At 41.7% G+C, this 24,999-nt stretch overlaps 3 protein-coding genes across 3 annotated transcripts; 1 reads left to right on the top strand and 2 right to left on the bottom strand.

Annotated features, from left to right (window-relative positions):
• Positions 1–2,795: 2,795 nt before the first annotated feature.
• On the bottom strand, positions 2,796–7,636 carry LOC122131931 (XK-related protein 5-like). The gene is made up of 5 exons (XM_042706650.1): positions 7,263–7,636; positions 5,759–5,971; positions 5,290–5,459; positions 4,864–4,975; positions 2,796–4,551 (listed from the first exon to the last, which is right to left on the bottom strand). The coding sequence occupies exons 1-5, from the start codon at positions 7,435–7,437 to the stop codon at positions 3,698–3,700; spliced, it is 1,524 nt and encodes a 507-aa protein (XP_042562584.1). The 5' UTR covers positions 7,438–7,636; the 3' UTR covers positions 2,796–3,697.
• A 2,663-nt stretch (positions 7,637–10,299) lies between these two features.
• Positions 10,300–18,288, top strand: ctsba (cathepsin Ba). Its single transcript, XM_042706648.1, has 10 exons — positions 10,300–10,436; positions 12,838–12,961; positions 13,285–13,370; positions 13,829–13,943; positions 14,168–14,283; positions 14,673–14,758; positions 16,527–16,673; positions 16,928–17,044; positions 17,195–17,323; positions 17,529–18,288. Exons 2-10 carry the CDS (start codon positions 12,839–12,841, stop codon positions 17,600–17,602), a joined length of 993 nt encoding a protein of 330 aa, XP_042562582.1. The 5' UTR covers positions 10,300–10,436; position 12,838; the 3' UTR covers positions 17,603–18,288.
• Position 18,289: 1 nt separating this feature from the next.
• cgref1 (cell growth regulator with EF-hand domain 1) lies at positions 18,290–22,676 on the bottom strand. The gene is made up of 6 exons (XM_042706649.1): positions 22,165–22,676; positions 21,682–21,777; positions 21,153–21,224; positions 20,546–20,616; positions 20,255–20,379; positions 18,290–19,825 (listed from the first exon to the last, which is right to left on the bottom strand). Exons 2-6 carry the CDS (start codon positions 21,756–21,758, stop codon positions 19,367–19,369), a joined length of 804 nt encoding a protein of 267 aa, XP_042562583.1. The 5' UTR covers positions 21,759–21,777; positions 22,165–22,676; the 3' UTR covers positions 18,290–19,366.
• Positions 22,677–24,999: the final 2,323 nt, after the last annotated feature.

Below are 24,999 nucleotides of genomic sequence, written 5' to 3'. Positions count from 1 at the left end.
GCTTTTTTCGAGGGGACTAAATGAAAGGCGTTGTGCTTGAAGATGCTGGCTTTGAGGAGATTTTCCAGTATTACCTTGGGACATGTTCCGACCTGAAAATATATGGCTCGTGCACTGTGGTTTTGCTCATGCTGACCTTTGGTTTCCTGATGATTATTTAAGATGAACCACAAATAAGCCTGAAGACATCTCATATTTTAATGAAATTTCTGTTATTTAAATAGATCTATTTTTGTGTCTGTTGATTCCCAAAGTGGGGGAGAAATGCTAAGATTAAGGGGATTTGTTTTGAGTCCATTAGCCATCAAAAAATAAATAAAAACAAGGATAATAATATGGTGGCTTAAAAAATGTCAGCTAATGTAGCCCACCTCTGTTTAGTAGCTTGCACACAGACATTTTCCAGTCTACTCCAGTAGACTCTGGGCAGGATCATGCGCAACAGGATATGGCTAAAGCAATGTCAGCTCGGGTAGCCTACTTCTGTTACGTACACACAGATACACTACATGTACACAATAGCCCCGTTTACACTGTGAGCCTTCAGGCCTGGAATGTAAGCCCAGAAACGTTATCCTCGGGTACAAGCACCAGGGCTAGAGTCCCTGATGTGTTTACTAACACTATGGGCAATGTTACCAACGACAAAAATTGCCGCCATAGTTACACTTTACAACATTCCATGGACAGACAAACAGAGCAAAAAATTATTAAATCATGGCCATAGTGTACACTGAGGATTTAATATATTGGGCTTGTTGCTAAGGCTTGACTTCCTGGTTAAGCCCTGTTTAGGCCTAGCCCAGTAGAGTGTAAACGCTCCTTGAACCAGGAACTAAGTTTAACCACTAGGTTTGGCCACAGTGTAAAGGGGGCACTGAGTTGGAGTCGGATCCTCTCCATAGTCAGTATGCTACTGGTTGGTTTGGTTGCCGAACATCGCAGAGGCCTAGTTCAGAGTTAAATATGTCACATGTAGTATTTCTAATGCTTAATGTACTGTAATGCAGAAGACACGGAGAGTAATGTTTGTCAGTATTCCTATGTCTTCTCAGGATCCGGTTTCTGTATGCCCCCCTCTCATAACTTGAAAAAAGTGAATGCAGGTGCAGAAAAACATCTGAAATACAAGAAACATACATGGAGTCCATGGGGATATTGACAACGGCAATTTTTGATGCACTACTATTGTTTGTTTTTCCACAAGTATTGTATTGTCTAGAAGCATTGTTCTTATTATAAAAAATATTATAAAAAGCACCTGCAAAATCCCTCCTAGTTTTTCTAGCTCCATGCACTGAGTTACATATTTCACCAGTTATTTGCATCTCCAGCTTTAAGATCTGGCTAGGGAACCCATCGAGATAGTTGATCCAACTATATTGGGGGGATGACTTTTACTTTCTTTTAACAAACTTGACATCCCTGTGACCTTGCTCGCCTTTAGTCTGCTCCGTGCACAGTAGTCACCAGTTTAAATAAGGGCCAACCAGCTTCCCCTCTGAAATACTCCTGGATCTCTGAGCTCCGGGAGATGTACAGTAGTTCAATAGCATGATGAGCAAAAAGCCAGAGCGTTTTCCCCTGTTGTCATCATTTCCCTGTGGTGCCAGTTTTGTAGGTTGTGTTGTCCTTCAGAAAAGTTGAGTCTGAATTTAGTGAGAACACTCTGCATGTACTGTATGTCTTAGTTCAAGGATGAAGGCTGTCAGAAGAGGTGCCAAAGTTTTAGGTTCAGAAAGTACCTCAGTTTAAGCTCCTTCTATGCCCTTCAAGCGCTGTAGCTCGTTTCTCGTAAATCACCTGCCTTGTCTTACAAATCGCAAAATCAGGACAGTTGTGTGTGACAGTGTGGACTGTTGATCCAAAACACCAGAGGATTTTCTACCACTTGTTGCCTTTGTTAGACCAGAGCAGACAGCTTTCTATTCGATTCCTTGTAATGTTCATCATTCACCTCACTGACCTCGTTAGCGTGGTTTGACAAAGGTGATATCTCTCTCCATGGCTGGGTGGACGAGGTAGGCCTCATAAGGATCACTCGTTTCCCAAAGTTGACAATGACTTAATGGAAAATCACTTCCGGTCTGTAACAATATTTTTTATCATTTCTGGGTGGAACAAAAGACGAAAGCTGCAAAGAGCCTTGAGACGTGTATGGAAATGGGGTAATATGTGCCAAAAGATGGGAGAGGAGACCAAATATAGCATCTTCACATGAAATAAACTCCTAAGATCATGACATATGTGCAGCATGTCTACTTTTTTTGTGAGGTGGGATTGGGATCGGAGAGCAGGTCATCACTTATGTCCTCTGAATTGAACATGAAATGAAAGAGGAAAAAGGTGTGTGTGTGTGTGTGTGTGTTTAAGGAATAGAGGGACATGCCTATCACTCAATGAAATATAAGGCATTGTTCAGCCCAAGTTTGCTGTGGTACACATCAACCATTACACTTCAAACATGAGCGCACCTGCATGCATTGAAGACCTGAATGGTGACATGCTGCCCCCTGCTGCCGAACTATACTTTTGGTATCAGGAGCTAACAGATACCCACACACTGTACCCAAGTTGTGTTGCTCAGTAGTATGTACACTATCATGGCAGACTATTTTTTTTTCCAAATGATGAATAACTGTCCCCAATTCAGTAAAATTATCTGATTTAGTAGTTTAGATTATTAGATTTGGTAGTTTATATCGATGCACAGTGGCTGCATTGCAATAGAGGGTTTCTCTTTTCTTGATACTGGTATTTGTTTCCAAAACCATTCTCACTCGTTTATTCCACAGTACCAAAAGTCATATACTTCAAACAAACAAAATGCTGTAAATTAAATATAAATGTAAATAGGCTTTGCTTTATTGAGAATAAAGCCTTATGATCTCCAATTATACAAGTTAAACAAAAACATTAAAAACCATACAAAAGTCTCACTCCACTAAAAAGATAAGTGGCAAAATACATATTTTAAGTAATATATATATCTGTACATTAAATATATGACTCCCATTACACATAGAGTACCATGAGGACGGAATATAAGTTTTACAGTAAATTTTAACCACACTGAATGTATGTTTTCCCCACATACTATGTGCCATACCGTTATCAGTACATACAAGAGAAGCCTACATATTGCATTGGCAGTTTGTCAAAAAAAGTGCGTTGTATATACATATATAGTATAAAACACACAAACATAGAAAAAAAGAAACTAGCTATTAAAAAGTAGCTGTAATATCAGCTTATTGAGGATAGCAGCTATCTGTCCAAATAAAGGCAAACATGAATGGATAAACGACTGGTCTCCCAAAATGAAAAATGCCCCAATGATCCAATGAAGATTCCGCCCAGGACAGCACTGTGTGGATGTTAATGTTAACCACAAAATGCTCTTTTTTTCGGATTTCAAATGCACAGTATTTCTTTAAACTGTACAGGCATCTTATGAATCTTCTTATTGTGTACATGTACACCACAAATATGAATAGTGTTTTCCCATGGAAACTGTCCCACCGGTTCAACAGATATGTTTATATTTATGTACTTTAAGGAATCTTTATAGTAACTGCATACATGTACACATAACTACATAACTACACCATATAACAAAAACTGAGTTTCTGTGCGGATTATTCATATGAAATTGTCCCTAATGCAGACTCTGTATATACTATACTAAGTCACACTCCTACTTAAACTGGACCTGCCTTCTGAAAGTTGCTGGCTGGAGTCTGTTGTGTTCCTTAGGCTTAAGATCATGTCTGGGAGTGGACGTGAAGCACGGTTCTCTGGATAGGAGCTCCTTGGTTCCCCACTGGACTGGTTCTTGGTTGCGTACAGGAGAGAGCTGTGCCATGGCTTCCAGGTTGGTGTCCTTGACCACAGGCATGTTGTTGGCACAGTGAGGACTGGTGGGGTCAGCGCTGAAGTACAGCGTGCTATCCGAGTCATCAAGGTCACAGTCCATCTCCACGCTTTCCTCCAGACTGGACTTCCCCTCTGGACAACCCCGTTTGGTTCCAGTACCAGAACTTTCTGGGTCATTCTCAGTGGCCTCCCTGTTGTTTTCCGAAGGATGCATCTGGTGCACTGACGTACTGACAGTGACATACTGGCTCTCTCTTTTATTCGAGAGCTGCTCTTCGTTGTCGTGTTTTGATGCAGACTCTGCGTCTGGGGGCTCATCGAGGTACTCTGGACCTTCCTCTACATCCAGCAAAGCAGCCAAGCATTCAGGACCATAGGCAAGGTTTACCTTATTCCGGTCTCCTGTCTTGACAGCAAGGCAGATTAAGAACCAGTGATGGTGTTTGGGAATCATATTAGGCTTTTCTGTGCTGAGTTCTGACTCTTCTGTTTGCGCCAGAGTCGGGGCATAGCCTGTAATAGAGAAAGTACCATGTCTGTGGAGTGAGAGTTCAGCTGCGCTCTTCTCTCCCAAAGAGGAGCTGGCCTGAGCAGACTGGCTTCGGTGAAGGCCCTGCAGGATCTCAGTGGATTTGGGGTGAAGGAATCGGTAGTAAACCGTCATAGATATGACACCTGAAACACAAAGCAGAAAATGTATAAGCAAAGTATAAATATATATGAGCAGGAGTGTGTGGCCCTCGTACCGCCCTACAGTGGAACATACACGACTGATTCTCATATTTAACTGTCTCTAAGGGGTCTCACTGAATCTCTGAGATTTTCTGCAATAAGAAAACTAGATTGGAAGCTATAACCCCACAGAAAGATTGGAAACTACTACTACTGTATCACATATGTAATTGATCTATTTTAGTGAATATCTACATCGTGATTTATTACTAAACCTAACAGGCAACAAAAGAATAGTTAGCATGAACTCTTTACCTATCAGGAAGCTGCAGAGAACAGCAGTGGGAATGCACAAGCTTCCCCAGGATGCTTCAGACAATATGTCAGAGGCTGACAGCAGCAGAGCAAAATTCTCCAGCAACATGACCTGAAATACACACAAATACAGAATATATTCTAATTAAAAAACTTTATTACTGCCCTGACGGTGTTTCTACACTGCCATGACTATAATTGCATTATTGTATTGGTTTTTTTTAAAGTCAAAGACATGGAAAATGAAAGTAGTTTTTCAACCAAATGTTTGTCAACCCGTCATAAACAAGTCACTTGGTTATCCACCAAAGTTGTGGCTGAAGCTAAAAGATGGGACATGTTGCTTTGGATGAGAGCATCGGCCCAGCAACTGAATGAAAATGCACTGAAGTGTTTCCTGCGCCGGAAGAACCCTGACAGACCTACCACATAGAAGGCTGCCATGCGGAACCTGCTGGGGCCATCCTTCACATTCAGGAAGAAGAAGACGTGTAAGGCTCCCATGATGCAGTTGAAGAGACGCCAAAGCCCAGTACCTCTGCAGATGTCTGTTTGCTGGGAGACCAGCCAGAAGGATGCAATCAGCCAGTGAAAACCTGCGGGTGGAATTCAAAAACAAAAAGTCCAATTATATTTGGACTGTCAAGGTGTTGTTTTTTCTAAAGTACTTAAGTAAGTCAGAGAGACATTTATCTTTATATTTCCTAATTATAAACAACAACAGAATTCTTCATAATTGGGGCCATTCATCATACATTTTGTTTTGGCATCATACATAAATGACTTATCCTCACAAAAAATCATAACAATTCCTATTCACAAACAAAAACTTCGTAACCAAGTGCTATTACAATACGAGCTTTAGTATTTTTCCAGGTTGACCCAGTGTCCTCACCTATGACCCCACAAACCCACCAGGTGAAGACCCTGGTGAAGTAGACGAGGCTGGTGATTCTGGCCCCCAACATGCTGGCCCTCCAGATCAGCTGGCACACGATAGCAGCAGGTGGCATGGACACATGACCAGGCCGGAGCAGAGAGCACGCCCGGCTATAGAGGACCAGCCCCCAGGACAGAGACAGCAGACAGAGCCCACAGGAGAGGGACACTGGAGAAGAGAGAGAAAAGTTCAATTAATTTGTAACTGGCCAAGTGTAATTTTCTTTGCAGCCATCTGTTGGGTCAGCAGCATCAAAGCTGACCAAACTGATAAAGAAGGTTGGCTCTGTACTGGGGACTGCTCTGAGGCCCCAAGAGTTGGTTGTGGAGGGAACGATGTTGCACAAGCTGCTCAACATAATGGACAACACTACATACCCCCTACAGAACCTACTGGTCAGACAACAGAGTGTATCCAGTAGGCGCCTCATCTCCCCTGCAATAAGGACCGTTACAGGAGGTCATTCCTGCCCACCGCAGTAGCCATCTACAATCTCTGTGCCGGGAGAAGAGACTCCTCCTCTGAGTGGCAATGCACATTTTACATTTCATTTGCACATTAATAGCAATATCTTACCTTAAAGTTAAATTCTATTTTTATTAAATTTATTGTATCTAGTATAATGGTTGTTGTGTATATACGCATATCTTTTGTAATTCTGTGTTTTTACATACCTCATTGTGGGCTTTTGTAAATGATGTGTGATGGAGATAATTTCCAAACACTGTTACTTAAGAATATATGAATCAAGTGCCTTGTATTAATATATTCCTTGTATGAATCATGTGCTTATGAAAGCAGGAACATGGCTTTTCTGTGTTTCTGTGTGCGTGTGTGTAACTTAGATTATTATGTGCCACTTAGTCTGCATATGTACAAGAGCATGTTTATACCAGAAGTGATATGAAGGGACGAACTGTGCTTCTTCCAATCTTCTGCAAAACTTCCATCCTTGCCTCGAGCGTCAGAAATCCACCACGTGGTTATCCCTACTGAACGCTAAACTTTTGTCTATAAAAACCTTGTGCGATGTGTTTATCATTGCTTCACTTTCAGCCTTGTGCTGGGAGTGAGCCCGATTGCAATTATATGTTTGTCTAATAAATATACTTATATGCAGCTCCGGAGTCCTGAGGTAACTAGGGTGAATTTTCACCTATCAATGTGTGTTTTGGTCATGTATGTGAATTGCTGCTGCAATACTGAAATTTTCCTTTGGGAATAAATAAAGTACCGGTACTCTAGCTATCTATTGTGCTGCTACTGTTTTAACCTGACTTAAAGTATATACACTTTAATGAACAACTTGGATGAATAAATAAACATTCTATTTTTTTATATGATTTGTAAGACACATTGAACACATGTTTGCCAAATGCCTTAACAATAACAATAACTACTGTTTAATTTACTTGTCTAACTCACATAACAGGCATCTTCTTCAAGTATGAACACTCACCAGGTGACAAGAGGCCTTCCTCAGTGCCGCAGATGATGTAAGAGAGCAGTAGTGTCTGTGGGAGACTGACGAGCAGGGTCTCCAGCAAGCACAGAGCCGACACGTCTGCTTGCTGCATGACTAGAGTGCCCACCCCCATGGCAGCTTTGTCCTGCTGATGCCACAGGGACCTCATACACCTCCACAGCCTGTTCAAGGAGAGGAACTTTCACTGTGACATTGCAAGTTTACAGTTAACGGTGCTTATTGGGAATCACTGTAAAGCATTCATAGAACCTTTTCAAAAGACATGATTGTTATGTTTACGAAAGGAATAATTGTTTTATGATGTTATGAATCACACCATACAGAGGACGGCCAAGACAAACGGCCTCTTGCCAAATGAAGATGAAGCTTTATTTAACTTGCAAAGTATACTGAGTCCTCTTTAACTTGCAAGTTAGATCCACCAAGGTGAAAGAATGAGTTTTACCGTATGTAGATGCCCATGTGAAGGACATGGATGAGGATCATTAACGTTCTCCCTTTTTTTGCATCTGACATAAACCACCTGAAACTGAGGACCTGCACAACTGACCCGGGGAGTATCAGGCCTAGCGATAGACATGCCCACAGTGTTTGGCCAATCAAGAAGAAATGCACCAAGCAGAAGATCACTGGAAAAGACAAAAAAAATAAGTTAATTTGAGACAAAGAATAATACAATGCAAGATAGAAGCTCTGACCAGACAAAAGGTTCGCGTATAACTGAGTGACATTTGGTTCCATTCTGCGCGTTCATCTAACAGTAGCCTGCGCGCCGTTATGGTTCCGTTGAGTCCATGTGGTTGTAATGCAATCCATCTGTGCCAAGTGGCTGGCAACGCCCCCTCTTCTGTTCATTCATGAATGCCAGAAAAAGGCGCCCAAATATGACAATGCCACAATGGTTATTGGAAAACGCTTTCTGTTGTACGAAGTAGGCTAGACAATAACGTCTTCCTGAGCAGGCACTAACTTTATGCACTAACTAAATTAGTCTAAATATTGTCTAGCCTGTTACCTTGCGGTGTGCATGCCAAACATTATTTACAACACGTTCTTTTCCTAAATTGAAAAGAAAGTTTTCATGTCATCAATGCCATCTGAAGCTACCAAAACTTGAACAAACTAGCCAAATATGTTACTACAATTCAATGTACATATACGATACGATATACACCATACGCTTTTATAAAATATTTTAGCTGCTAAAACTTGACTTACGCGCTACTCTTTCCGACAGGATTATGACTGCGGTCACCATGAACAAAAATATTTGGCACCACATCGCCCATGTTCTTCTTTCATATTGCATGTTTTGAGTCAGAAGTCCAGGACTATCGAGTTTTACAACGGCATCTCTCTTTGCAGGTATGCAGAATATGACTCCCGGATACGGACGTTTCCCAATTTGAGGACCCAGCCGTTTCACGACCGTCAGATCGTCCACTGAAAGTTCTGAAACTTACGTCACTCACGCATGTTAAAGACGTATCCGACAGTAGCCTAGTGCTATATTCTCCATCCTGGGCGGTCGTATTCAGCTTAAAAAAATGTTTACATATGTTTTGAAAATAATTTCTCTGTCAATGCTACCATGTAAAACGCAAATTTAAGGTGATGTCAAAAACCTTTACAAACATGTGTGTTATCAACACAATTAATTGTATTGTCTTCAACATAAAGAGAGATGAAAAACGTTATTGTCTCATGAAGAGGGAACGCACTGGTTTTGTTTTATTCAGAATCTCTTTCACACACACACACACAGCCTATCGGCCTACGCAGAAATGCGTGTCGGAATGTAGTATGCATTTACATTTAGTCATTTAGCAGACGCTTTTATCCAAAGCGACTTACATATGTGTGACTTACAATGTATACACATTTTACATTTACACTGATGGCACACTGCACATCAGGAGCAATTAGGGGTTCCGTGTCTTGCTCAAGGACGCTTCGACAGGGAATTGAACTAGCAACCTTCTGATTACTAAACGACTTCTCTACAACTGTATCACTGTCGCCCCTATATAAAGAGGATTCCCATGACCCTTAAATGATACTTAAAAGAAACAAACTATTCTGAGGACTTAAAAGCCAGTAAAGTGTTACAGACGTCCTGGAAGTAGCCTACTTGAATTTTCTATCAAACAATTAGCCATGAAGGTAAAATGCTGTCAGTAGTTTTCTGCTTGACATTCATCAAAGGGCTCCGACAATTGGTAGGCTATCTGGGGTGCTTTTTGGCAAATGTTTTATATCTATAGACCAGAACCAGTTAGGCTTATATTGGCCTAAATTGGACAACAAACTGCATAAGTTTGAAAAAACTTCTTTAAAACGACGATTGGAAATTTGAACTTGTATTATTGGAAGCAAGGATATCTGTTTTTAAAGTGACCTTTGAATTTTTTTTAGTAGGCTACCTAAATAAATCATGAATTACTTCTTTTTTATTATTATTATCTCTGTACTGAAAGTTCCCTTTGTATAAGTAAAACAGGTTGGTATTGAACTGAAAACTGAAGGATATCTTTAAAATAGGACCTTAACTCTATTGTAATACACACACTTGAAAGAAGGCTGAATAAGGGATTAGATATTTTGGCCTTGGGGGAAATTGTTACATTGCTGGAAACTTGTTGAGTTGCAGATAAATTCACTCAGTTTCTAACTTTCATGTGGTTTAAGCACTTGATGTAGTCACAATGTTGTCAAAATGCAACAGTCAGCAAGTTGGTCTATAATACTCATGATCAATTATGAGTAGATCCGAGAACACTTGTGTAATCAGTGCTTTGTACACCAGCGCCCCTAGTGAAGACAGTAGGTGCGCATATTTGTAATAGCCGTGTGTAGATGGACGTCTCATTGGAAAGAAAACCATTAACAAACAGGTATCATAAAATACTTTTTGATGTTTTTAGATCTTTAATGAACGTTTTTTTGTATGTGATATCGCCACGTTTCACAGAGTTTCTGTCACGTGAGGGTCACCAGACAGATGTTCACATGACTGATCACGTGATTGAAAACTTCTATTTAAAAACAGAATCGAAAGCAATGATTGCATTTCAAACCACTTATTCAGGCGTCTGATACTAGGCTGAATTTCAACCCTTAGCAGAGTGTCAGTCAGTGGACAGTAAGGTAGGTTGGGTGTTTTGTATGTCTTTTCTGTATAGTAAAGCAAAGGCCATTGCCAAAGAGATTCACTTTTGTCAACGGGTTTTCTTCGTTTAGTTAGGATAGCTCGCCAGCTAACGTTAGCCGCTAATGCTAAAGAGGCTGTTCGCAAATAACGTTAGATTGTACAGTGGGCTACAAAACAAGAGGAAACTAGGTCACGGTGTTTACTTTAGCTCTGTGAGGGCACCCCCAGCTAGCTAACGACGTAAAAAAACAGCTTGTCAAACGAAGTGTGGATAGCTCTTGTGGACAGGCAAGGACCAACAGTTGATTAATGTTTATTTGGCCAGACGTAAGATTAAATAACGTTATCTGCTGAGCAAACTCCGCAGATGTAACATATCCTACCCACGTTACTCGCCATAACTGTATGCTCATTTGTTTGTACGAAAAACAAAACAAGCTAATTCTATTTAGCTACCTATGTGCAGCAATGCTGACGTTAACGCAAGTCGTTTAGTTCACGTTGTATATTTGTCTCGAATCCGCTTAGGGTTTTAGAAGTCGTGTGGAGGTTCATCAAGTTTATACAATGCTAAAAATTGTGCAAGTTCAATTAGGCCTGTCTTAACTTGTATGGTCTCACACCAGTAGCTTCATAGAACAAAAAGTCACGCTAACATGATACAGTAATATGATCGTAAAATGAAACAACTTCATCCTCTTTTATTTATGTTTTGTCTAAGCATTCGAGTGTGTTGTGCTTCACGCACCTGCGAAACAAAGCTATATTGTTTCTCTTGGTTATATGACTTCTAGGCTACAGACAAATCTGAAATCAAGGCGAGGAGCTGTTAACGAACAACAATCTGACGTTTACGAGACAATCACAACCACGGGTACGGGTGGAGTTTCTCCCCCACGACCATTTCCCCAGTCGAATTCCTTACGTCGTGTGTGTCTTGGCCGTTTCCCCATACCTATCACGAATGGGTTTATGAAGTCTTATATTTGATGTTGACAAAGAGTAGATAACGTAATCACCTGACTACTTTGCGGAAGTGATTCTGATGCTGATTCATGCGCCCCATCACACGCGCTTTGTGGTTAACCCGGAGAACCGAAAGGATGTTATAGCGTAATCACTTTGCGTTGTATTGCACAACACTTTGACCATTTGTCCTGCAACTCGGGGATTTAAATAATGTCCCGTCATTTATTGGTTATTTGGTTTTAATTGTCAAAAGTAAACCAATGGGCTATGTGAAATATGTAGGCGTTTTTTTTTAACCCGCCCGGCACATGAGCCGCTTCTTGTCTTTGTGGCATAGTTTATTGTCAATTTAATAACACTACGTCAAAAGCAGCAGCTTGGCTCATACAAATGCAACATAGCCAAGCTCATCTAAAAGCCTGGCTCTCATCCACTGGCTGAGAAGAGCGCAGTGAAGGAGGTAATCAAGAGGCCATGACTGCCGCCAGTCAAACGAAAAAACAAACTTACACAAACTTTGCAGATAATGTAAAAGCTACCAAGTGACATCATGGTTACATGCTTCGCTTAAGGTCAGTTGCCTTTGATGGGAGTGTAATGGCCAGTGCTTGTGAGATGTCTTATCGATAGACGTGTTTCATTGCAAAATTAGTCTTTGGGTGGCCAAACAGCACTGCTCATCATATCTATCCTGTATGTTTTATGGCCTAACTGGTGTGCTGTGGAATCGACTAGAAATCAAAGTGTAGGTGTTTACAAGCCTAAAGGCACAATACAAATGTTTCTTATTCAGCTATATGGACATTTTATCAAAGTCCCACATTGTCCCACACAAACTTGTAACTCATCCCACATTACGGTAAGTTCGCATCTCATCACCCTAGTTCTAGCCTGTCAGTTGAAATGGGGGGGGGGGGAAAGACGTCAATCTAAACCGAAATCTGAACCTAATAAAGTATGTCAACTGTTAGGCTTTTTCTGGTTTCCAGTTTTGAACTGCTTCTGGTTTCAGTCTAACAAAGTACACAGGAAGGACGTCCACAGACAGTGGGCTGCATTGTGTCCTTGTGTACTAGCAGGTGATTCTGAAATGGGAGATATGAGTTCTGCTCTGGCTTGCACAACAGTCCTTGTCATGCTCTCTTGACTCAGTTATGCAAACACAAGTTAAAATAGTGAGCTGATGTCCTGACTTCGAAGTCTCTTCAGTGTGCATGTCTGAGTCTGAATGGGACCCTTATCTGTGAATCACTGGTTCCTTCTGGTGACCACTTGAATCTTTTTTGCAAAACTCCTTTTTTGGGCAAGTTTTTGTGTCCTTGAAGATCAGGTGTAGTGTACCATCAACAGTTACTGGAATGCATTGAGATGAGACCCTACTATAGTATTATTGCTGTGGTGTTTATTTTTTATTTTTTTTGTTCTCAGAATGTGGCGCCTGGTTTACCTGTGTTTCATTACTGCTCTGGCGAGCTGCTGGGCCAGACCACGTCTTCCCCCTCTCTCGCATGAAATGGTGAATTACATTAACAAGGCCAACACCACATGGAAGGTAAGAATTCAACACCAGACAACAGGCTTTGTCTCAACAGGCATTGCTCTTGATCAGCCTGTAAGGCAAACTAAATACTTGGAGACAAACAGAACTGTAACCAGATCCAATGTGCATAAAATATCTTGTTTCCTTTCCAGCTAATTCACTGTACTTCACATACTTTAAATACTCATCTGTTGGTGTGTCATTTTCTAGAGCGGTCAAATCCGTCTAGTCATTGTATAGTGGTTGAGTCATGGGGGAACTTTTGGTCACTTGTTCTGGCGAAGAGGGGGGGGAGTATTTGAAGTAATGTTTTTTATCATTGTTTCCCTCCGAAGGCTGGCCACAACTTTCACAATGTGGACTACAGCTATGTGCAGAAGCTGTGTGGCACTCTGCTGAAAGGACCCAAACTTCCCATCATGTGAGTTCGTTATTGGGGGAACGTCTAAAGAGGAATTGAGGGGAAATAGTCATGAGTGTGTGTCTTGCACAATTGTCAATTCAAGGAAGTGAAACCAATTTTTGGTTGATATGGAATATTGTTCTAAACTTCAGAAACACTTGGTGAATTAGGAGTAATGCAAATTGAAATTTTAGATGGGTTTTTTCTGTTTTGTGAATATTAAACTTTTAGAACTGGATTTACCATACTTGCATGCGATAAGTAAATTTAATATTCATTTGGAAAAAGTAAGTAAACACTTCTCACAGGAAGAGTGCAAAGTAAGTAGTCACTTCTCAGACGTAGTGGAAAGATGCAGGCAATGTTATTCAAAGGTCAAAAGGAAGTGTAATGTTCGCAGTCACCACAGCCCACCACCCACACCCTAGCACAGTGGAAATGCACCACTCGAGACTCTCCGTTCCTTTTCTCTGTAGGGTGCAGTATGCAGGGGAGATGAACTTCCCTACTAACTTTGACTCACGAGAGCAATGGCCCAACTGTCCCACCATCAAAGAGATCAGGGACCAGGGCTCGTGCGGTTCCTGCTGGGTAAGAGGCGCTTATCCCTACAGCCGGCCGCTCCTGCCTAATCTCGCAGGCGGGGTTCCAAAAAGTATTGTTGTGCCAAAGTCATAGTTACATATTGACTCTGGCTTGCTTGCTCAACTCCCAATAGTAACACTAACAACTAATTTTGTGAAACATTTATAGAAGTGTTTTTTTTTTTTTTTTTTGTATAATCCCCTCATCATGAGTTTCCTCCTTTCCTGCAGGCTTTTGGTGCTGCCGAGGCCATGTCTGACCGTGTGTGCATTCACAGCGACAGCAAAGTGAGTGTGGAGATCTCCTCTGAGGACCTGCTGACCTGCTGCAAGTCCTGTGGAATGGGGTGAGTGGCCGTTCTCTTGTCTCAACAGCTCCCTCAATCTTCAACGTCAGCGTGAGTGCTTGTGGTGAAGTGCTTGATCATCAAGCTGACTGAGGGTGGATTTTGAGGAAGACTATCTTGTTTGTAGATAATCTTGCTCCAGCCGGTGGTTAAACGGTGTTTGAGGGTTTCTTGTTAAGTTCCTGAAGGTTATATGAAGGGTCAAGGATTTTATTTCGTATACAAAGCTTTGGAGCTCATCCAATGATGTTGTTTGGTGGGATTGATTTATATGAAGGGGGTAATTGCTTAGAAATCACCTGTTGCTTCTAAGAGATTTATTAATTGATAGTAAGGCATATATATATATATATATATATATACATCATTTTTTTTTTTTTTTTTGACAGGTGCAATGGTGGCTACCCATCAGCAGCATGGGACTTCTGGACCAAGCAGGGGCTGGTGTCAGGTGGACTCTACGACTCCCATATTGGTGAGTTCCTCAGACGTCCCCTTTATACAGTAATGCAGCAGCTGGCCCCCCTGTGGATCCATTTTAAAAAAGCATTTTCATTTCTGTAGCGTTTCACTGCCACATCTTGTGTCCGGATGTTTGCTGTAGTTGACCTGCCAACTTGATGAACCTGTTGTATTTGTTTAAAGTTGGGTATCAGTTACAACACGCATGCCTACTAGTCCCAGCTGTGTTGAGTTTTAGATGCAGTCTAGCACAGGGCTCTTCTGCCCTCAGGGCCCCGTTCCTCGTACGTGGTTCAACTAAGTCGATCAAATGTCCTATTAGCCAGCTTAAATTAACCCGATGATTGAAGCCAGCTATCTCGGTTCCTCAAAGGCTGATTAACAATCTCGTTAATTCGAACCAGACTTCAGTTATCAGGATAATTGCGTGTGCCCGTCCTACTTCAAAAGGGGGAAGCGTCGATCACCGAAACCATGATTTTCTAACGGAGTATAATGGCAACTAAACTCAAAGAAAGAGCGTCTTTTTCGCCGCTAGCGAGCATGAGATCATTATGAACGCTTATGAAGAATACAAGACCATAATCATGGCAAAATCCAACACCGCTGTGAGAGCAAGACAAGAAGCATGGCAAAATATCGCGACAAGTTAAATGCGTAAGTGTTGGGAAAATGTATAGGCTAATTTTAATTGTCTCATTACCCCAATCAATCAGATCATATTTCTTTAAATGTGCAGATCTTGCTAGTGAAAATAATTATCAACTCTTTCAGAATAAGTAGATAAAAACAAGCCCAAAGAGTATCTAATTGATTTGAATTAAGATACTTATGAGGATATATGTATATGCGCTTATGGATCATGTACTACAGTATATATGTGTATATACATGTATGTGTAGATGACCATATAGAAGTAGGAGTTTCAATATGTGTGTGCGAATCTGTGTATGGGCGGATCTGTGTGTGTGTGTCGACATGTGTGACAGTGGTACAGGGGGTAGAGGAGTCGTTTAGTAATTGGAAGGTTGCTAGTTTGATTCTCCACTCCTCCTTACCAGTGTGTAAGTGTCCTCCATCATATTTTATTAATGAATTATTATTTTCATTAAATGGTGAAATATTGAATAACCCAATTACCTGCAATTCCATAAAAACCCTTTTTGATTGCATTTACTCGGACATGGCCATGGAATGTAATGAACACATCCAGAAGTTTCTTAAGCGCCAAATAAACTTTAGGAACAGCACGGCATGCAGCGGCTTTCACTGTACAAAAATGTACCACTCACAAAAAAGCGCAAGGCTATGCATACAGTCTGTGAGACAGTCAATGCTCGGATGCGGTGTGTGGTGTTCGCAATATATGGCTCGAGAAGGTCTTGTAAATAAATGATTCCTTGTTGGCAGAATCGATAGCGCTCATATAAGAAGTCATCATGATGTGATAACGGATCTTGGCGATCTTGAAGAGACTCTCTCCCTATAAAACGCTAATCTAACTAATATCGCTCCTTCATCAATGGGATCTCTCAGGAAGGGAGCTGCCATTTTTTTCCAGGGGAGTGGCAAGTTTATCCAGCTCACTTAAATTAGCCTGCACTGGAGCAGGTTCAAGTTTATGGCGGTGTTGCTATGGTGATTTTGCCAAACTTGCTTAGTGGAACCGGAAAGGCTGACTTATGTAATCTTATCCTGAAAATTATCCGGGTAACTCAGTTAGCGAGGAACGGGGCCCTGGTGGCTTAGCATTAATATCTTGTTGTTGTTGTTGTGAACAGGCTGCCGCCCCTACACCATTGAGCCCTGTGAGCACCATGTGAATGGCTCTCGACCCTCATGCAGTGGAGAGGGTGGCGACACTCCCAGGTGTGCGAAGAGCTGTGAGGCTGGATACTCCCCCTCTTACAAATCTGATAAACACTACGGTAAGGCCACAGAGAGAGTGTGTGTGTGTGTGTGTGCCTCTCATTTTGGTCTCTCTATCCCCTCTGCAGAGGCACTAATTCTTATCAACCCTGTTTCTTAGTTTCTCTTTGTTTATGTTAGTAGTTGTTGTTAATGCAAGATGAATTATGCACTCTTGTTGTCTTGACTTATAAATAAACAATGGGGGTGATCTAAAACCTTGTGTTCTAAATCAGTTGTGTTTTATAACCTCTTGCCCAATGGATGATTGCAGGCAAGAGCTCCTATAATGTGGGGGAAGAGGAGAAGCAGATTATGAAAGAGATCTCTGAAAATGGACCAGTAGAGGGCGCCTTCACTGTCTATGAGGACTTCCTGCTGTACAAGGGTGGTGAGTACTGCTGTAGGGTCATAGTCTGCTTTTTTTTTTTTTTTTTTTTTTCCCATTTATTAATTAATTCCTAAAAAATGCTAGGTGTGTTAACCAGACGTGTGTATCCGCGTGTGGTGACTGTTCGATTCTTCCGTTTTCTGCCCTCAGGAGTGTACCAGCATGTGACTGGATCTGCGGTTGGAGGGCATGCCATTAAGGTCCTGGGCTGGGGAGAAGAGAATGGCACCCCCTACTGGCTGGGTGCTAACTCCTGGAACACTGACTGGGGCGAAAATGGTAAGTGGTTGGAATTTTTAATTTTTTTTTTTTTAATTTTGGTCAAGGTGGTTTATAGGACCGATTAGTGGTAAGGTTTATTCCTGGCAAGATGTCTACATATTTAGATTTTGTTTTAGATTTGTTTAATTGTTTTATCCTAACCCAGGTTGATATTTGGGAATAGATTGTGATCTTGATGCTTGTTTTTCTTCCTTCCATCTAGGCTTTTTCAAAATCCTGAAGGGATCAGATCACTGTGGCATTGAGTCTGAGATGGTTGCTGGCATCCCTGCATAATATGGTTTGTGATTGGTGGAGCGATGGCGGACGAACCTGAGGTCAGGTGGATGCTACTGCCCTTACCGAACCCTCCAGCCCTGTACACATCCACATAATGCATCCCCCAGCGGCTGTTTTCTAGGTGATTGGCTTGTGTCTTGAGTTTTAATGCTGTCTGATGCAATGTGTTGGACTTTTATTTCTAAAAGTAAATGCTTTTTGACTCCCCCCCCCCCCCCCCCCCCCCCATTTTTAAATGGATTCAGACATGGCAAACATTTTTTTAGTTTAAGGAAATGATTTTTATTGAATATGTGATTTGAGCTGAAGTGGACAGGGTCATTAACTTTGCACAATGGAGCCACTAGAGACCTTTTGTAGTATTGTTAGTTTTGTGGATGTAAAACATGCTCGTTCTGGCCATGTTTATAGATCAGAGAATGGATCATGTTTTAATGCTTTGTTGTGTGTTTTTAAAACACTCCCCTCAATATCATCATGATGCTGTTGTGTTTTCCTAAGGTAGTTTTTCATTTGGAATTGATTCAGTGCTTGGATTTGTACTTCTCAGTTCTTCCTGGGGGGTGGCGTGGGGGATGTTGTACAATCCACTCAATACATGAAATTGTTCAATGCTCATTTGATTGCATTTGTTGACAGTGAAACGTGTTTTGGAAACAAAAATAAAGTACAGTAAACACCCACTTTATTAAGCAGTTGGCATTTTATTTGGACCCCCCCTCCCCCAAGTAAACAAATGAACTCCATGTTTAAAAAGTGTTCATGTTTCTCATGCATAGCACTCACTGTATCCCTCCTCAAAGGTTTTTTTTTGTGTGTTGTGTACTGTGACTGTTCGTGGACTACATAAAACTAGGAAGTCCGTTTGCTTAAGAAGCTCAAGCTGTGGCCAGTCTTTCAACACTCTTAAAAATGCTATAGTTTAGCCTTGTGGCTAACTGTTCAAGTACAGTTAAAAATGCTTCAAACACACATGCTATATCCTTTGCAGTCAATACATGGGATTTGTGATTGTGAAAATATGAAAGACCCTGGACAGCTGTAGAAATCTTCACATATTGCATATCACATATAGTAAGACTTGTCACTGAGAGCAAGCTGGGTGTCAAGAGAAAAATCCAGTCCTACTGCATCATCGGTTGTGGGGTTTGAATCTAATGGAGGGTTGACACCCACACACACAATTTGGTCTGCAAAAGAATTTTCAATCTACACTTCATTTTTTTAAATCAATAATCCCATAGTGTTGCAAACATGACCATTATGGCAGCATGAAGCAATTAGTCAAGTCTAGTTAATAGTGCACCAATATGAGTGATTTGCTTAAACTAAGTGTACCCTAAGAGTAGATTTTGGATGGGGAACAAACCTATTCTCTGGCAATGAAGATTAGGCACAAACACTTTGTTTATAGACCTTCTGTCTAAAATGCATAGTCATTTAGGATGCACATATATTGCAACAGTATAAAAGTGTGAAAGTGCAATAATTGTCAACAATTTGTCAATAAATAATTTCAAAATTGCACGAGAAGGTTTTAAATACAATTCTATCATGATTTTAAAAACCAAGCAATTAAGATCATAGTATTCCCTTTCTGTTGAATTTTCCCTCAAAAAACAAAAAAAAACTGCTTTTGGTCTTGGCAACCACAGCATCCATCAACAGTCTGTCCGCTATGGCTGACTCCTATATCCGGTCTTTAAAGACGTTATCACAGGCAGACCACAAGCATTGCATACAGTACAAACAAGGTTCCCTCTACATCTCAGGCTGTCCTTGGTGCACAGGACGGTTCTGTTGATCCATGGCATTCAACTCTAACCTTTGTTCCTCAGCCTGTTGCTGCTGTTCCTGGACGGCCTCCGGTTCTGGCTGTTCCTGAGCGTGTTCTTGCTCACCTCCCTGCTTCAGTTCCCCTACATCCCCTGGTTGATCCACGTTCTGCTCCTCAGGCACCTGTTCCTCCTGTGCCTCAGGCCGGTGCTCTTGCTTGCCTTCCTGCATCTCCTCTTGTGGTTGCCCCAGTTCATTAGCAGTGTCAGATGGCCTGTCTGCCTCAGCCTTCTGTGCTGGTTCTTCCTCTGGTTGTTCCTGTTGCTGGGGGGCCTCCTCCTCTAGCTTAGCCTGGATTGGAGGGGAGAGCAGCTCAGACGGAGCCAGTAAACCATCCTGGTTTTGATCCTGAGTTTGCAGGAGGTAGTCAACCATGGCAACCACCTGAGGAATGGTAAAGACAACAAGGTGTTCAGTTCATTAGTAATTCATATCTCCAAGAACAAATAGAGAGGGGTGTAGTATTTAACAATGTCTGATGAGGACCCCTGGTGGACACTTTTCCACATGTAACATTTTTTTGGTAAGGCTTCATTTCCACGTTACAATGTCATGTGAAGTCAGATGCCAAGTATGCCAGATGCCAGTATGCATGTGAATCGACAGTAAGCATCCCAATGGATACGTAACAGAATCACCCAGACAGCCTCCAAAGGTAGACCCATTCAAGGTCACATCTCAGGCAGTTCTGAATAGAATGTGATTGCAAAAAATGTATTGCCTGAAACTAGCATAGAATAACACAGATAAACTATGCACAATTTCTAATTACACCCCTGGTAAGAAGTGGTTATGGGTTCAAGAGAAACTCACTCCATCAGTTGATTTTGGGGTCTGAGAATGATGTGACTGGAAATCTGACAACAGCTTCATTAGCTCCAGGCCATCCAGCTGGCTACTTTTGTCATAGTCATGAAGGGAGAAGAGGAAGAACACCTCTGGAAGACAAGAGGGGAATGCTTCATTAGTATGCACACACCACAGAACCATAACAAGAAGACTTAAATGACAAAACACATATTATAAAGAGCTTTGGGACTGCGCCATCTTTGACACTGTATCAAACAGAGGATAATAACGGCAATCGCGGTGAGTGGTCTTCACCTTGTTCCCATGTGGTGACGTCAGGATTTGCCTGCTTTTTCAAATTAGCCTTTATATAGCTCTGCAAGAGTCTGTTAAAAGATAAGAAATTAGTTAAAAACAGCTCAGTGCAGGTGCCTGAGTCTTTTAAAAGATCAGAGATGAGTTAAAAACAGCTCGGTACAGGTGCCGGAGTCTTTTTGAATCATAATGACTTCTAGTGACATATTTGCAATCTGTGCCAATCTGCTGTAGGGCATTAAGGGCAATTTGTCATTTTCCTTTTTATGCCCAATGTGTAATGGTATGAAATGGTGGGGTAATGTCAGTCTACTGAGATGTACATTGAATGGCGTAAAGGGTACAACTTTAAAACAAACAAACTCTAGTCTACTTTTCCTACGCAGAAGCCATGTCCTTGTCTTCACCTGTGGAAATCACACCATAATCTTTTGCAGACTTTGTACCCCTGATTACCACAGCCACGAGTCTGATTACCCAGCGCATAAACATTCCAGGCAGAACGGACAACAACAGAAACTATGTTATGTCCCATGTGACAATTGAAAGTCATTTGCTATCCCCCTGGACAACTGAAGAGTGTAAGAGCCATGCAGCAGTAGTCTACCTGCGGTTCTCATCTGCAGAACCAAAGGGATTGACCAGTGGAAGAGGTGGACTGTCTCCAGTGGACTCTAACCTATGAAGACAAGGTCAAGACAGAGAACACAATGTCACACAAAAAAAAGAGTTCTGTAAACTGATCAAGGAGTTATAAATAAATTAGCTAATTTACATAAACTAATAACAGCAATACACAAAAACAAATCAGTTCACTCCGACACTGCTTGCCACCTTATTGTGTGTGACCTACAATACTGACAGACAAGCCATTATGCAAAAGATCATAAGATATGGGTGAGTGGTTCATCCATTTAGGTGGAGCCTGTGACAATACACCTGAGTCCAAAGGTGCACATTTGAATGCACTGTAACAAAATACCCAGATGTTTCAAAGAACAAATTAAAATATATATTCTATTAGATTACGTCACTTTAAACAAGTTAAGACAGAATGAAAGAAAAAGACACAAAACATAAAGAAAGGCGTGTAAGAACGCCGCTACAGTGATATCAGTCCCCTCCACACGGCATACCTCTCGGATGCTTGTCCCTGTTGCGGCGCGCCCTGGACGAGGAATGGTACGAGGAGGACCGCAGCCACCGCAAACATTTCCAAACATAAGACAGGGCTGCACCGACAGACATGCATGGAAGCATAAACACACATGTGTATTGATTGGAGCCTGCTCCTAATCCACTGTTTATGCTACTGTAAATTCACATCATGCCACAAACTTTAATTAGGCTAAGCCTGCTTGATTAGCCTAAGATTGTTTATAGGCCGCTATGTAGCCTAGGTACAGCACACGTTGTAGAGATGTCACTACTGGCGACCAAGCATATATATGTTACTCTGACTAGTAGAATTCAAGGAAACATTGTAACTTAAATGCAACGGTAGACTAAGCTATGCAAATGTACCACTGGCATATTAATTCGCTTACAAATAAATTTCGAGGCAACATTTTGGCCCGGTGAAATATACGCGCATACGTTACCATCAAACGCATCCGTACCTTGCTTTGCTACTGAGGTCTTGCTTCGCTTCTTGATAGTGGGGAGCCAATGGTCGTTGGTCAGTAGGCTACTGAAATCGCAAGTGTGCTATGTTGTGATTAATGACTGAGTACACGTGGATACCGGGGGACGTGTCGTAGCCCTAACAATATCTCACAATCTACTCCTATAGCTTTTAGCTGCAGCAAGTTCCGCCTTCCATCGTTTCTCATCGCCACGTCGATGTAGCTGACAGTGCAGTGACTAGAGGGTAGTATAATATGTCAATGCGTAGGCTACTGCCCCCGTCTCGACATTTTCCTTCAAGAAATCATAGTAGTGCGCACAATGGCAAGGCTGCTCGGCATGTTGAAATCCTGTTCAATATTTGACAGCATAACACCCAGCTCATAAGGTTAACAGGCGAAGTACGCGGAACATATCCATCCGGAAATCATATGGATTAAAAATAAAACTGGGAGGTGCGCACCAGCACAGGCAGTAATGTGAGCTACCCTCTGTCCTGTGGACAGTGCATGAATAAGGTCAGCCTCGGGGGACAAAATGAATACTTTAAGGCTATTTTAATGAGGGAATTTATAAATGGACTAGATGATTAATAGAACATGCAAACGAGAGTCTGTGACAGCATGCTGTCCACATTTTGGAAATAAAACATTGCTTACGGTGAATTGCAAGTTCTTCCTCGTCACTGAAGTTGCTTGAGCTGAAATACACCGGTAGATGGCCCCCTTATTTCGTACATCCAGTCGACTGTTCTTCCATTCTAACTTATTTCCTCCAAAGAGTGAATAACCGTCCCACTACCCATTGACTTGCATTTGTATTCTATTCTTCCCATTAATAATTTAATGGTCAGAGGATGCACAGCCCATCAATGGTGTGATTGAGACTACTTCAGAACGGCTAACGAACACCAAATCTCTCCCAGTGTATTGTTCATGAATCAATGACCAGTAAATAAAGCTGAATAAATGAATAAAAAGAGGTTTAAATAACTGTGTTCACTGAGACACCCTTTATGAAGTGTTGTGCTGTGGATGTGTGTAATAATGGCCCAAGTGATTATTTATTGTTCTAAACCTGTTTAAACCTCACGGTCTTCATACTGAATAATATAGTTTCAGGTTTGGTGAATTGTATAATCACTTTTTTTTTCTCAGCTGTGTAGTTTGCATTCAGCGGGACACAATGAGAGCAGTAGAGATAGAGAGAGAGAGAGAGATAGATAGATCAAAGGCACCGGTAAAGAGCCGACTGAGACGAGGCTCCGTGGGCAGGAGGACTCCTTAACTGCAATATCGCCTACCAATATCGTCCGTTCGCCATCTTGTAGGGCATTACCTGTAATAACACATAATACCAGTGCGACAGGTGCACCTTTTACAGAGAATGTCTCAGGTGGAGTCAATGGCACCTGTGGGAAATGGGTTTACATACCAGAAAGTATTCAGATCCCTTCACTTTTTTACATTTTGTTATGTTGCAGCCTTATGTTACATTTATTTAAATTCATAACCCCCCTCATCAAGATACACTCTATACTGCATAATAAGAAAGAAAAAACAGGATTAGAATCTTTAGCACACTTTATTAAAAAGGACAAATTTAAATATCACACTGAAATAGGTATTCAGACCCTTTACTCAGCACTTAGTTGAAGCATCTTTTGCAGGATTTATAGCCTCGAGTCTTGGGTATGACACAACAAGCTCTGCACACCTGGATTTGGGGATTTTTATGCCATTCATCTCTGCAGATCATCTCAAGGGTTGTCAGGTTAAATGGGGACTGTCGATGGACAGACATTTTCAGGTTTCTCCAGAGATGTTGGGCTCAAGTCAGGGCTCTGGATTGGCCATTCAACGACTTTCACAGAGTTGTCCCAAAGCCTCTCCTGCAGTGACTTGGCTGTGTGCTTAGGGTCATTGTCTTGTTGGAAGGTGAATCTTCGGCCCAGTCTGAGGTCCTGAGTGTTCTGGACCAGGCTTTCATTAAGGATATCTTGTACTCCGTTCCATTCAGCTTTCCCTCAACCCTGACCAGTCGCCGCCACTGAAAAACACCCCCACAGCATGATGTTGCCACCACCATGCTTCACTGTTGGGACAGCACTGGGCAGGTGGTGCCTGGTTTCCTCTGGACATAATGCTTAGAATTGAGGCCAAACAGTTCGATGTTGGTTCCATCAGCCCAGAGAATCTTGTTATTCACAGTCTGAGAGTCCTTTAGGTGCTTTTTTTTTGCAAACTTCAAGCCAGCTTTCCTGTGTTCTTCACTGAGGAGAGGCTTCTGTCTGGCCACTCTGCCATAAAGCTCAGATCGGTGCAGTCTTATAGTAATGGCCATTAGGTTATTGGTCACCCTCCAGTTTGGCCGGCTGTAGAAAGAGTTCTAGTTGTTCCAAACTTCTTCCATTTAAGAATTATGGAAGCCACTGTGCTCCTGGGAAACTTTAATATAGACATTCTTTATAGCCTTCCCCAGATCTGTGCCTCGACACAATCCTGTCTCTGAGTGCTGCAGGCAGTCCCTTCAACCTCATGACTTGGCTCCTGTGCTGATATGCATTGTCACCTGTGAGACCTTACATGGACAGGTGTGTGCTTTTCCAAATCATGTCCAATCAATTGAATTTACCACAGGCGAACTCAAAGCATCTCAAAGATGATCAAGAGAAATGGGAGGCACCTGAACTAAATTTTTCCAATGTTATAGCAAAGGGCCAGAATACGTACGTCAATGTTCCTGTTTCTGGCAAAAAAACTGTTTTCTCTTTGTCATTATCGGGTATTGAGTGTAGTTTGATGAGAGAAAACATTTATTTAACATGA

This window comes from Clupea harengus, unplaced genomic scaffold (genome assembly GCF_900700415.2).
Source record: "Clupea harengus unplaced genomic scaffold, Ch_v2.0.2, whole genome shotgun sequence".
NCBI classification, from domain to species: domain Eukaryota; kingdom Metazoa; phylum Chordata; class Actinopteri; order Clupeiformes; family Clupeidae; genus Clupea; species Clupea harengus.
Note: the sequence above shows the minus strand (reverse complement) of the source record. Positions and strands in the feature narration are given on the sequence as shown.